Source organism: Acartia tonsa, chromosome 12 (assembly GCF_053477335.1).
Source record: "Acartia tonsa isolate MP-2025a chromosome 12, ASM5347733v1, whole genome shotgun sequence".
NCBI classification, from domain to species: domain Eukaryota; kingdom Metazoa; phylum Arthropoda; class Copepoda; order Calanoida; family Acartiidae; genus Acartia; species Acartia tonsa.
The window spans coordinates 29,830,393-29,845,672 of NC_137271.1; the positions used below are offsets into that span (position 1 = coordinate 29,830,393).

A 15,280-nucleotide genomic window follows, 5' to 3' on the forward strand; every position below is an offset into this window, starting at 1 on the left:
ATAGGTTTTGGGAGAGTAGTTTCCTGAACAAACCTTTTTTGAGTAAATTTTTGGTTTGAAGGGGGGTTGTTGCCTACAGATACTGTGAGTTTATTTCAGCTGTGTTACTTTTAAACAAATTTGTCCCAGTTGTTATAAAGTATACAAACAAAGAGAGGGGTAGGTTTCAGGTAGAATCCGTAAAGGTGTGCGTTTTAAGGCTTAAAAATAGTAGTAGAACGATAAAATTCACTAAATATGTGTATTTCTTATTGAAAAAAGGACCTGCAGGATCATACCTGGAACCTGAAATTGACTTGAACACCTATATTTGAAATTAGGAGGTACTACTAGACAAAAATTTTTTTTTTTTAAAGTTAACATAAATTTTTTATCGTTCTACTACTGTTTTAAACTTATAACACATAACCTTTACGGATTCTACCAGAAACTTACCCCTCTCTTTATAAACCTTACCACTAATACTATCTGCCGAACCCTTCATATCTTCCCTTTAATATGACCCCCAAAAAAGAAATTCAAATTGCACTAATAAACTCCTCCCCCTCTTTAAGGTAAGTTAAGATAGGTGAATGATATAAAAAACATCAGGGCCTTCAAATTAATTTACTAGATCTCTACCAGATAAAAAGTATGAAAATGGAACTTTAAGGGAATTTTCCCACATTAACATATCCCTGTGATCCCTGGCCAAAGGAAGGATGGTTGTATAATGTATAATATTCAGAGATATAAAGGGATAAGACAATGGCCGATAAATAAATGTATATACCCAATGTTAATATACTTAGTTATTGCTTCTGTAGATTAAAATTAGTGGTCGGAACGTTTGGACACTCAACTTAATAAAAAAAATTCAGTAGAAGGCCCAAAAGTTTTTAAGCCAACAAATAAGAAAACGTTATTATAAAACTTTGTGGACTAGTGTAATAAACAGCCCATTGTCCCCTTTCTCCCTGAAAATATTGGAATAAAGATTCAATTGATTGTTTGGTTGGTTTTCGCGCCAGCCCAGCTTATTTATTTTTCTAAGATTGATCACTTTTCTCACATCTACTGAGCTAGAGAGTTAAGATTTCCCATTTTATATTTATTGGTTACATTGTTAGGAGCGCAGCTACTCTACAATTATGAGTTGTCCGTCAGTCTGTGTATATAGAATAATAAATATGTATAACAGCCATTATTTACAAACTACATAGATTATTCGCTAATTTCTAATGCCAATTTTATACAGTACATTACTAATACATAATGGGTTTTCGCTATTGAGATATATTCAAAGTAGGCAAAGAAAATACTAAAACAATTAATAATAATAAATAAAAAATCTAGAAAATAACATTATTGTAAAGATTTTATCAATTTAATTTATCTAATACTTTGTTGCAGTCAAGCTGACAAAAATATGAAGTATTTTAATCAATGATACCCCCATCCACCCCCTTTACCCCATCCCCTCCTCTTACTGGATGAAATTAGCAAATTTTGGGGTGAGGGGGGAAGTCGACCCTCCAATTTTAGCAATAAAAAGAAAAATTTAAATGAGAGAAAAACCTTCCATGGACCCCTAAAAAACCTTTTTGTACAAAGGAGACCCATACGGTACAGCGATTACCGAGATCCTCCGCTACAGACTGACAAATTGTCATATATTTATGTTGTGATGTCATATATTTAAGTTTGCAGACCATATGTTAATTGTTACTCTTAATTGCTCTTTAATTGCTCTCAGAAAGAATAAAGAGAAAATATATTTAAGTCAGTTGATATTGAGAGTCCTAACACAGAACATTATCTGGTTTGGGTTCGAGTCTTTATTAAGACCAATACAGCTATTTACAGACATCCTACTACTTTATATAGTTTGCATAGGCAGATATTCTACCCCTTCAAAGTGCATAGTTAATTAATACATTGTATTAATTAAACAGACAGTCATCCTGTTGTTTGGTGTCCTGATATACAGACAGACATCCTGCTACTTCAGAACTATCCAGCTTTGAATAATCAGTAGTTTTGACTTATTAACATATTTAATCATTTCTAAATATAGTATCAATATATAATCTTATTTACTCAAAAACTGCATTTAATCCAATATAATAAATACTTAAAAATCTGTTTGCATTTTGAATTGAACATTAAGTCTACTCTATCATTAACTTATGTAAGTCTGTCTATATCACATTTGGCGCAGTCTTATTGTGCTACGTGTTATTTAGACCTGCTGCTGAGTTAAGGGTGGGGGAAGTGGTGTTTAATTTGAAGTCACTCACTTTTTGAGATATTTTTTTTATCTCGGATTTTTCACAGTTTTGTTTTAGTTTTTATATTTCTAACTTGATTTATATTTCAGGTTTCTGTGGAATTTCATTCTTTAACTCTTTTGATCTAAATTTCACGGCGGATCTAGTTCCAGTGCTCGGATATGGCTGATGGAGAAAAAGGAGAGCGGGGTAAAACTGAAGGCAAGCGTGGACGGCCGCCTAAACGTCCTCGGGAGAATGACAGTCAGGATGATGATGGAACTCCCGAACATTGGGAGGAGGAGGATGCTGCGGCTGAGGATGCTGGTGCAGGTGCCAATGCGAATGTGGAGTTGGCGTTGGGCGAGGTGGAGGATGACGTTGTGCCTGAAAGCATAAAAAAATATGTTAGGGCAATGTTGCAGGAGCATACGACTGTCAAAGATCAGGTGGATAAGTTAACGGCGGCGAATAAACGGCTGGAGAATAAGGTGAAAGAGTTTAAGAACTCTGATGAGCATAAGAAGTTAGGTTATGATGTTGATTTGGCTACTATTAAGAAAAAGGTGGCGCAATTGCCAGTGGATGGGGATATTAGCGGTTTTTTGTATGAAACAAGTATGGGGGCTAGTGTATCTGCAGTCAAGGCGACGGGGGATGATTTGTTTAATACATCTTTCATTAATCGTTTGAGTGTGGAGGCTAAATTGGATTCTACAAATTTTGAGGCTAAAAGAGGGAAAAGTGCTCCTGGACATTTGAAGTTTTCGCAGATTGAGTTTTTAGGTCCTGTTGGGAATGGAAATTGGATGAATGTTCGTGAGAGTTGTCTGACCGAATATGAAAATCAATTGTTGGATATATTTCCTTTAATTGAGGAAAGGGCTGACGTGCTTAAGGCCTATAAAAAGGTGGCCGGCGGTAGTGTAAGCCAACAGACTGTAGAGGAGCAGTTTAAGGAGTTTTGTCTTGTAAGAGGAGTCAAGTGGGATAGTGATTTTGTGCGGGATGCTCCATTTTGGGATGGAAACATTGATTTTGAGGATTATTTCTTATCCTTATGGAGGGTTGCTAGGTTCGCAAAGTTGGAGGATCCTATGCTTTTCAAGGACATCCTGTACAATAGAATTTTTGAGTGCAAAGGGAAGAAGATGGGGAGGTTGATTACGCCGGAGGCTAATGCTTCCTTAAGTGCTTTAGGTTATTACCTGTTGATAAGAAGGTTGGTGATACCCTTTGCTGATACAGAGTCGGCTACCGAATTCTTTTACGCCCTGAAACAAAAGAGTGGTCAGAATGTGGATGTGTTTTTCAATGCTAAATTGCGTCTGTTTAGGCTTATGCATCCTGGTCAAATTTCTAGACAATCTTGGCGTGATTTCTATAATAATGTGGCTAAGAATTTGCTGTTTTCTGATTTAGCTAGAGATATGGCTAATTTCATTGAATCTATGCATTACCTGGAAGATTACAGTGCTTTCTTGACTTATTTGATTCGCAGAGGTCAGCATTATGTAAGCTGGGCTCGTTCTGGACACGTATCACCTGAAAATGTAACGTCCTGTTATTCTCAGGCTATGGAAGGGTTGAGGCTAGAGGATTCTAGGGAGGTGAAAGCTAGGCCTGTAATCAGTGAAGTGCATGTATCTGATATGGAGGGCAGGACTGAGATTGGCGATAATAATGCGTGGATTGAAGGGGATGATGATATTCCTTGGGATCAGGTTGAGAAAGTGATTGGGGCTCTGAATTCGAAGGCTAAAACTATGATTTGTTGGTATTGTGGGAAAAAAGGTCATGTAGTGGCTAGTTGCTGGCAGAAGAGAGATGGCAAGCCGCCAGCTCCTGATTCTCGCATAGGAAAGACCAAAGCTAAGTTTTTCTCAGCCGGTAGCGAAAAGAAAGAGGGTCCTGGAGTGCCTAATAATAGGGTAATACCTGAGCAGTTTCTGAAGAAGACAGTCAATCAGGTGGGGCCTGTTGTGGATAGGTGGGGCAATCAGGTGGGGCCTGTTGTGGATTCTGAAAAGAGCAGAGATGAGAAACAGTATGAGGCTATGATTGCTGACATAGCCAGAAACAATTTCCAGCAATATCCTATGTAATGGATATGATTGCTTTGATGTATAAATCTCATTCTAGGATGAAATTTATAGATCGTTCTTTTATTCATATTCATTATATAGGCTATAGTACTGTAAATAGTTAATTTTGCTGTCTTGTATTTACATTATTGCTTTCAACTTTATAAAGCATTACTGTCTTGTTTATTCGTCAGTCAAGGTGTGATCGTGTTAATGAAAACATTATATATATATATTTATATATATATATATATATCTACTATATATTATTTTTTGATAAGTACCTATGCAAGGTTGAATACTTCGAGAGGTACTTACCTGTATAAAAAAAACTTGGAGTGTAGCTGTGTGATGCTGGTAGTTTGGGAGATGTACAGGATTTCATAAATTGAACAGTATGTTGGCGGCTGGTGACAGATGAGGGGCTGACTGCTGTGTAGTGGAATGATGTATATCTAAAATATATGGATATATTAATTATAATGACTAGTGTTTTCAAGAGATTGTGAAGTTTTTGAAGATAACGAAAATGCCTATTTGTGCGGATTTAGAATTTCTTGTGCCTGGGGCTGAGATTCCGGTGAAGGAGTTAGGAATTATTGATACAGGAAATAATTTTAATTCTTTGATATCTAGAGAAATTCTTGATAAACATGGAGTTGAGTTTTGTCCTGCTAAATTATCAGCATATTCAGTAGATTTAAAGAAAGTTAATATTATTGGATATGTTGAGTTGAAATTTAGATTTGCTGGAACTCAAGCTGTGTTTACGGAGATATTTTATGTACCTGAGGTGACGAGTAGGTTGGTAAATCTTGGATCTGATTTCCTGAAAAAGAATAAAATTAATATTTGTTTGGATGAAGATAAGTTTGAATTTTGTGGGGAATCTGTTCCTATTAATTCCTGTTTACAGAAACAGGTGGTGGCAGAGATACAGAAAATTCCTATTTTGTCCGGACGAATGAATTCTGAAATTCCATCTAAACCTACCTTGCCAGGGATAAAGGAGGGGGGTGGGTTTGGAGAGTTATATTCAACGAAGTATAATGTGAAGTTGCTGGATAAAACTATTTTTTATCCTGGAGGATCTACCGCTGTGGTGCATGTGACTGGATTAAAGAATGATGGGCTTTGGTACGTGTCCCCTAATTCTTCTAAGATGACAAGTGGCAATGGGATTATGATTATTGAGGGGGTGTATCAGCCACGGAAAGATGGGTCCTGTGTGGTTAATGTGGTTAATGCGTCAATAAAACCTATTACCTTGCTGAGAAATGTGAAGATGGGGCATTGTTTCATCATGGATAATCAAGATGTTACCTGTAATAAAACAATTAATGAATTGGATAAGCCAGAAAAGTTGTCGGGGCAAAAAATGCATGAACGGGTACAGTTTATTATTCAAAAATTGAAGTTAGATGAAAACCAGATGATTAAGGAAAATCCAGAATTGAAACCCAGGATTATTAAAATTTGTTTGGAAAATTTTGATATCTTTTCAATGAATGATTCAGATATTGGTGATTGTAGATTAATGACATATAATATAGAATTGTTACCTGGAGCTAAACCTGTGAAGGCCAGAAATATTCCTTTGAATCCAGAGTACGATGCTAAATTGAAGGAACAGTTGACCAAATGGCTGGATGCTGGCATTATTGAGGAGGGTTTCTCGGATTGGTCCAGTCCTATCTTTGCTGTGAAAAAGAAGGCTGCACCTGGAGCAGAGGCTAAGTTGAGGTTTGTCATCGATTTCCGCAACCTCAACAACGTGACTAAGCGGGTGGCGTGGCCGCTGCCACTGATCTCGGATAATTTGACGAAGCTGGGTTCTGGCAAGGTGTTCAGTACTCTTGATTTGACAGCTGCCTACCATTCGATGACTATGGATGAAGACTCTAAACCGTTAACAGCTTTTAGTGCAGCAAACAGGATGTATTTGTTTAACAGGTTGCCATTTGGGTTGTGTAATGCACCCAGCCTGTTCTGTGCTCTGATGGATAAGGTGCTGTCTATCTTGCCAGGTATGTATGGATTCTGTATCAGCTACTTGGACGATCTGATCGTGTTTTCATCAAGTCCAGAGGAACATGTAGAGCATCTGCAGGCACTGTTTCAAGTTCTTCGGCAGGTCAACCTGAAATTAAATTTAGATAAGTGTGATTTATTGACTAGAGAATGCCATTATTTGGGACATATTATTAGTGCCGATGGATTGAAAATGAATCCTGCATATCTGGAACGGATTAAGGATTGGGGCAAGCCTAGAACAGGGAAGGAGTTGCAGAAATTTTTGGGATTTACTAATTATTACAGAGGATATTTTGCTGATTATGCCAAGAGGTCGTGCATGTTGGATAGTCACAGGAATGACACTATAATAAAGTGGACAGAAGAGTTGAACAGAGTATGGACTGAATTTATGGAAATGTTCAAGACTGAAATGTGTAAAGGCTATCCTCAATGGGATAATCCTAATCTTTTTATTGTGGATGTAGATTATAGTTCTCAGTATTTTGCAGGGATTATTTCGCAAGAACAGGATGGTGTGGAGAGAGTGTTTGGTGTCTGTAGTAAGAAGTGTAATGCTGCAGAACAAAATTATCCTTCCTATAAAGGAGAATTAGGTGCATTAGTATATGCATTAAAGAATTTTTTACACTTTTGTAGGTTTCGTGAGTTTTTGGTTCGGACAGACAGTATTTCACTAGTGCATTATAAACGTTGGGCTAAAGGATCAATAAACGGTGTCACCTATCGATGGATAACTTTCTTGCAAAGTTTTGACTTTACAGTTATCCATCGACAGGGGACTAAGCATGTGAACGTAGATTATTTGTCGAGAACTGAGTTAGATTGTAAGAATCATCGACTGAAGGATTGTCAGGAGTGTAGAGAGACAGATAATAAAATTTTGGATCCTTACCTGGATGATTCACCATTTCTGGATCAAATCTACTCTATTATGCAGGTACATTCTGCAGAGGATGAGGCGGATGTTGAGTTTGTCTGGCAAAGTAGTCTTCAGCAGGACGAGATCCTAAATGAAATAAGGTTATGGATATTGGAAAGGAGACAGTTGTCGTCTTATGAGAGGGCGGAGTTATCGGGCAGAAAAGAACTATTGTACAATCTTATTGGCCACATGTATGTGCTAGAGGGGGTTGTAATTTTCAGACAGCCTTTGGCCGAAGGGGGTTTCGTCGAGAGGCCTGTAGTGCCTCTTTCTTTATACAATGATATATTTGATTCAGCTCATGGTGGATATGGTTCTGGACATAGAGGTGTGCAGGAGACAATACGTAAAATAAATGAGAGATTTTTTATGCCTGGCGTGAACAAGTTTGTGGAATCGAGAATACGAAGTTGTATTACATGTTTGAAAAAGGCTGGAAGTAATCCTAAACATGTTTCACCTATAACTCATTCTGTTCAAAGTAGTGAAGTTTTTGCTAATATGTCCGTAGATCTGGTTGGACCTTGGACTCCATGTTATCATCAGGGACAGACGGTTAAATTTGTCCTAATCATGGTTTGTCTATTTTCTAGATATGTTTTTACATGTCCGTTGGTTGATGCTAAAACTGAAACAACTGTAAAGGCTATATTGGAAAATTTTGTACCTACCTATGGTTTATTTAGAGCTTTGAGATCGGATAGAGGTACAAATTTTACAAGCAATGTGTTTAAAGGCGTGATGAAAGGATTGGGGGTGGATACTGTCCTAATTCCCCCCAGGAATCCAAATTCGAATCCTGTAGAGAGGCAAAATCAAAGTTTGTATGCTGCTTTGAAAGTAGATGAAAATCATGGAACAAAGGACTGGGCTAAAAAATTACCTTTGGCTACGTTAGTGATTAACTGTTCCAAGAGTACTAGAACTGGATATTCTCCATTTTTTCTGGTTTTTGGTCGGCAGCCACGTATTCCTCTCGATTTCCTATCACCAGTTCCGTCTGCTGAATCTTCATCCTCGCGGTCGTATTTGGAATTTCTGAAAAAAAAGGAGGATGTAATTAAGAGAATTTCTACAAAATCCAAGTTATATTTAGAGGTTCAAAATAAACACAGAGTACAGAGGGAAGCATTAAGAGTTACAGATGTTTGTTATGCTTTCTTTAATATTGTAAAAACTGACGTGTCCAAGAAATTACAGTCTTTCTATGGAGGGCCTTTTATTGTGGTTAAGAAATTTTCGGATGCATTGTATGAGTTGGCACCTTTTGGGAATAATCCCATCAAGAAAAATCAGGTTGTAGCTAGGGATAAAATTCGAAAAATTCATGCTCGAACGGAAGTTCTAGGGGAGGAGGTTAATTTTAACGTTTTTCCTTTACCTGAAATTTGTCCGTCCGATGAGATATTTTTGGAGGTTGACAATATGCCTGTAGAGAAAGAAACTGTAGAGGAGAGAGAGAGTGAAGATGTTGTGTATTTGTCATCTGAAAATGATGGTTTTGAGTTGGCAGAGGAAAGACAGAGTGACGAGATTCAGGAGAAGGAGAGTGAGGTTGAGGTTGATAATGACAGAGTTTCAGAGAATGAGAATAGAGAAATTATACCTGTAGGTGAAGGAGTAGAGGTGGGAGTGACAGATGAATCTGTGGTGCCTGCTCCTGTAGCTGAGGGTAATTTTGACGAGGTTGAGCTTCCATCGGAACAATCGTTTTTGACTACGGCGCCGCCACAATCTTCACCTGAAAAATTAGTTACAATTAAGAAAAGTGGATCACGGGTGGCGAAATATTTATGGGACACTGGGAGGAGGTTAAGATCTCAGGTAGGGGGTCCTGTGGTACATGTTCAGATAGGAACTCGAGGACGGAGAAAGTAGGGAAAGGAGAGCTGATAATAATTATTTTTGAGAAAAAAAAATATTATTAAAATACATATAAATATTTTAATAAAAATATTTTAATAAAAATATATTATAATAAGAGTTCATGAATTGTTATTTGATTATTTTAATAACAAATATGTGCTGACAAAGCTAGTAGGTAGAAAGTTGCCCTGCAATGAAAGGCTAAATCAGTTGATATTTGCGGGTGAATTGGTGAACAGTTATCAGCTAATAATGTCTGGTCATAATAATAAATTTAAATCAGGTAAACATTTTTTAATTTGGGGATTGTGTTTGTTACCTTGTGGTGCTGATGTGATATCTGTGCAAGTAAAGGAGTGTGTTGGCGACGGTCCTGAGTTGAGGGCTTCAGAATGTACAGTATTTGGTCAGCATGAGTTTAATGGAACAGTCAGCGGTCATCTGTTAAAAAAAGTTGGAGTGAGATTTTTGCCCGCGGTACAATGTCACGTCGACAGAACGGTTCACACCTGGTATTGCGGCAAATATAGCCATCTACATTTAGGGGCACCAGCTGTTGTTAGTAGTGATGAGTTAATTTCTAGTGAAGATTGTAAAAGGATGGAGGAACAGAGGGTGTTAGACATAGATGGACGACGGTTGCCTGTAGCGTTTTATGACCGGTCACTGACTTATTTCATAAATGGTAGCATCCTGTATGATGATATGATGACGTATGGGATTGACCCTCAGTGCAGAGGAGATGGTATTTATTTAAATAATACCTTTGTGCCTAATACTTTTCAAGAAGTTCAGATTACAAGTTATTTGAAAAATATACAAATTTCAATGTTACCTGATAACAGTTGTTTTCTTGAGGACCAGTTCATTGGGGCACACTGTCTGGAGTCTGATCTGCGGCTTGGGCTTGATCGAGTGATAGTTCACAATAGATCACAGGAAGATAGACGTTATTTTAGTTATTTTCGGACTGTTGAAATTGTAAATTTAACTTTGTTTACATTTTCTAATATGGCGGATGATGCTAATAATCAGGGTGGCCAAAGTTGGTTGGCGATTTCTCCACAGTTTTCGTTGGGATTAAAACTGGGGAAAAAAGTGGAGTTTTCTGACTTTCTGACTGATTTGCATTATTTTCATACCAACGTTCCTGATGTAGTTTTGTGGATTACAACTGCTAAAAAGAATTTCTTTCCTTGGATGCGAAAAAAAGAGGAGGATGGTGCTTTATTATTACAGTTAACTTCTTCCTATCATCAAGTGGAAAGGATTTTACAGGCAGAACAGGGGTGTTGGGAGAATAATTTGTTTCATTCCAACATCAAGCAAGTCGGAAATTTGTTGGTACAACATCTGGGGGAGATGGAGCTTGTGTCTGTATGTAAAAAAAGATGGTTGAATGTGACTATAGGAGCAGATTTGCCGTGTTATCTTGGTCATTTTTCTCTGTTTATGGATGATAGAATTGTTGCTGTAGAACCATTCACAAGATTAGTTAAAAATGTTTCCTTGTTAATGGTTGTCGAGTGTAGGAAAAATCCAGTATTCGTGAGAGTTAAACCTGGATTATATCTAGGCAATAAGGGGGCAGGAATGCAGCTGGTTCAGACTAAACGGCTGGAGGATAGTTGGTTGAAGGTACCATTGAATTTTGAGCATCTGCTGGATAAGGGAGAGAAAGGACAGGTGTTGGAGTCTGTGGAAGAGGCTAAACTTTCGGAATTGGCTGCTAATTCAAATGCGTTTGTTGTAGAGGTGACAGAAGATTGGTTTGTACATTTGTATAATTCCTCAATTGATTGGTTGACTAATAGTTGGCAGCATTTTGTTATGGCGGTGATGGGTGCTGCTGGGGTGGTTATTGGATTGCTGTGTGTTGGTTGTCTAGGCAGACTGTGTAATTGCGTCAAATTTTCGCGTTATCGGGAAAACAGTAATTAAAATTTGGCATCCCTGATAAATATAATTTATGTAAAGTATTTCGTTTTGAATGTCGTCTTATATATGAAAAATGTTAAAATATTAAAATATTAAAATGTTAATATTTAATTATTGATTATTATCAGGAAATGGAGATGGAAACGAAAGGCGGTATCAGCGGCCGTCTGCCCCACCTCGGCGGGAGGAGCGTGAACCGTCTGTTGAGATGTTGGAAGCTGGCAGATCTAATCGGCGGCATGTTGTGTATAGAAGAGATGACAGGAGGCAGTATGATGTAGAATCCCCCAGGTATGAGCCTGGATATGATGATGAGGACGATGTTGGCAACGTGAGTCTTGAAGTTGAGCTTGATTCCAGGGATCGTCTGCCCAGTGATCAGAGTGGTTCGGAGATAGACAGTTGGACTGAGCCTACTACGGACAAGCCTGAAAAGGTGGCAGATACTGGTTCTGGTGATGGACGGCGCAGATTTGGTAAGTTTGTGCCAAATCAGGCTGCTGGGTCGGTCAGGTCTAAGGGAGCCAGCAAGGCTTATGATGATGCTGGGGAAGGTACTTCCAGAAGGGGAGCCAGCAATGCTTATAATGATGCTGGGGAAGGTACTTCCAGAAGGGGCGTGGTCAAGCGGCCTGCTGGGGCAGATTCTCTTGGGCCTAAACAAAAGAGGGAGTTACCAGATTTACGTGCTGAGGTTGAGAGAAATAAGGCTGAGCGCAAGAATGACAAACGTGGCTTGGCGCCGCTCAGTGATGAAGATATAGGTAAAATCAGTAATTCTGTCGCTGTGACTCTAAAGCCTATGATTGAGGAAAAAATTCGTGAAGCTGTAAGAGAATCAGTCAAAAGTTTGAACACTGCACAGAAACTTTGGCAGACGGACAGTCATAATCGGATTAAAGATATGTTGGCCTCGCATAAGAGGGATCTAATGGACTGTATAAGGAAGGTAGATACAGAGATGCAGCAAATGGTGGCTACTACTGCACAGCAAAAGACTTCTTATATGGTACAAAGTGTACAGACAGCAATGACTGATAATTGGGAAAGTAGTTCAGCCAAGTTGGGACAGCAGGTGAGCCAACAAGTGGAAAGTGTTTTGGCAGGACAGGGAACTAAGGTTCAAGAGGCTATTACTGAGATGGCGAAAAAAGAGGCTGAAGTGCAAAGGCACCTGTCCAATATTTTTAGTGAGCTTAGCGAGATCCGGCGCAGAATAAACAATGACTTACCGGCGGCGTCATATTGGCAGTTGCAGCAGGCTGGAACTTCTGACGGTGCTGGGGCTGGCAACGGAGTGATGATGGTCTCGGGAGGTGTTCAGGTCACTGGTGGCGTTGAGATGGAAGTGGCAATGTCGGCAGATGGGCCAGCGGTTGCTGCAGAGGTGGCTGTTGCGAATGATACCGCCTCAGCGGTAAATGATGCTGTGATGGTGGCTGTAGGAGGGCCTGTAACTGCTGCAGCGAGTAATGCTGTCATAGCGGCAACAGTGGGCGTTTCGGCTGAGGTTGGTGGAGGGGCGCTGAACACTCCTCCTCCAGTGGGTGAAGGAGAGGAAGGACTGGAGGCCGGGGTTAATTTCGATGTAGGTTCACCCAGTGAAGACATTGATCCTAGTTTATTGGATCAACCTGATGGATGGTGAAACCATGCTTAGCTGGATGGTTTCAGAAGGGGGTAAATGTCATATATTTATGTTGTGATGTCATATATTTAAGTTTGCAGACCATATGTTAATTGTTACTCTTAATTGCTCTTTAATTGCTCTCAGAAAGAATAAAGAGAAAATATATTTAAGTCAGTTGATATTGAGAGTCCTAACACAGAACATTATCTGGTTTGGGTTCGAGTCTTTATTAAGACCAATACAGCTATTTACAGACATCCTACTACTTTATATAGTTTGCATAGGCAGATATTCTACCCCTTCAAAGTGCATAGTTAATTAATACATTGTATTAATTAAACAGACAGTCATCCTGTTGTTTGGTGTCCTGATATACAGACAGACATCCTGCTACTTCAGAACTATCCAGCTTTGAATAATCAGTAGTTTTGACTTATTAACATATTTAATCATTTCTAAATATAGTATCAATATATAATCTTATTTACTCAAAAACTGCATTTAATCCAATATAATAAATACTTAAAAATCTGTTTGCATTTTGAATTGAACATTAAGTCTACTCTATCATTAACTTATGTAAGTCTGTCTATATCACAAAATAGACTCCAAAAACTGTAAAACAAAATTAAAGAAGTGTAAAACCGAAATTAATGGCAACTTTTTTTTGCAGGTCCTTGGTTCTCCAGTTTTGGGTGATATACAGCTGAGCTTAATTGACCGTCGCGGCAACTTGGAGCTGGAGGTTATCCGGGCCAGAGGTCTCCAGACAAAGGCTGGATCCAAACTTTTACCAGGTGTGTAATCAACAGGGATACAGGGATAGGATAATGGTTGAGAAATTAATCCTGCTTCCATATTTTATTTTGGAAAAGTTAAATAAACTTTCATTGTCCTCTCCCTCTCTGATAATTTATAAAAAAAAATTTCAGGAATAAGTATTTTGCCTCTAACTTTTCAGCCAACTTATACAGATAATAAGATACAGAAAAAAACAATACATTTTTGCTAAATACTTTTTTCTTTTAAGCTATTATATAAAATCTTATGGGCTAAACAAAATTGTCTTTAATGACCTTTCATATCGAACATACTTTTTTTTACTGGGGATTAATTATAGGCAACGAATGAAAAAAGTAATTTTAACATTTGTTAGGAGGCTTGCCGGAGAGAAAGATTTTAGGTTAGTCTGTAGATCATTTAGCATAGTAATATATATATACATAGTAATAGTTAGGTTGGTTCAAAAAGAGAAATTTATTTCTTTTTACTTGTTACTGATAGAGTAGCCTTACCCCCTCTCATCGCCCCAAAGAACATGGCATTTATTTAGATTATTTCTAGATGTTTTTTCTTATATATTTTATATTATTGGCCTTGATCTGTGTTCTTTATGGATGTTTTAATTCATAATTAATGTTGTTTTCATTTAGAATTTAATATTCTAATGTAAAATAAACTTTAAAGGATGATTTCTTGCCCGGGAATGGGTTTAGGCTACTTAATCATAACATATAAGGCATAGTATCAGGGATTTAAGGATGGTTTGTCTGAAAAGAAAAAAAAAGTTTTTAATCTTCCCGTAATTTAAAACTAACTAATTCCTAAAAATGAGAGGAAGGGGGAGGTAAATATTAAGGAAAGGAAGACTATGTTTTTTCCATTTGTGTAAATTAATGCGGAAAGGGACATTGGACAGTGAAATATACTAGTACCTAAACACAATATCCTATTTAATTCTCGGATTTAAATCGATTATAAAACGAAAGCAGATATAAAACTTTTTTTTACAGATAAATCATCCTTTATATCTCTAACCAACCGAATATATATAACGTACAATCAAAAAAATTTATACACTAAAATTTTGTTTTCTGCCTTTTGTAGCGCCCTGGGTGAAAGTGTACTTGGTGAGCGGCAAGAAGTGTTTGGCGAAGGCGAAGACCAGCCAGGCGCGGCGGACACTGGATCCGCTCTTCCAGCAGCAGCTGATATTCAGCCAGAGATATGGCGGCTGTGTTCTTCAGGTAAACTGTTTTGGCGGATATAGCTTAAAACAATATCAAGCTTTAATTCTGAAAATAAAATATCCTAAAACCATCACAACCCTATGTGAAGCTTTCCTTAAGTAGAGAACCCAATCAGTCCAGTGGTTATCGAGATCTTTAGCTGCAGACAAAAAACTCTTGCAATTTTATATAACTAGCGGCTACGCCCCTAGAGGCCTCTAGTGGCACTAATTGTTGTCTATGATTTTCTAATAATTTCTATGTTGCGTTTAAGTATCTACGTAAAATTTTTTTCTCTTAATCTTTTTGTGATTTCTCTTGGGAGGGTGGTTGTACCCTTCCCAAAATAGTTATAAACCTTGCCGTAACCAATGAGAAGCTACCCTATTAGGGAGAACCCAATTGGTTCAGCGGTTAGCGAGATCCTTCGGTACAAACAGACAGACAGAGAGACATCGTTCTACTTAGATTGGACTTAATTATTATCCGTATTTATTGGTTTAGCCCAATTCTAATGAAATGAAAAGCATAAGTTCTTGATAAAA

At 38.0% G+C, this 15,280-nt stretch overlaps 1 protein-coding gene across 1 annotated transcript in view; it reads left to right on the top strand.

Moving 5' to 3' along the window:
* The window catches only part of LOC145333286 (regulating synaptic membrane exocytosis protein 2-like), a 167,114-nt gene that overhangs the window by 142,960 nt on the left and 8,874 nt on the right, over nucleotides 1-15,280 (top strand). Inside the window, exons 35-36 of the mRNA XM_080178415.1 lie at nucleotides 13,400-13,523; nucleotides 14,614-14,753. Of these exons, the coding sequence (XP_080034541.1) occupies nucleotides 13,400-13,523; nucleotides 14,614-14,753 (264 nt within the window). The remainder of the gene's footprint in view (nucleotides 1-13,399; nucleotides 13,524-14,613; nucleotides 14,754-15,280) is intronic.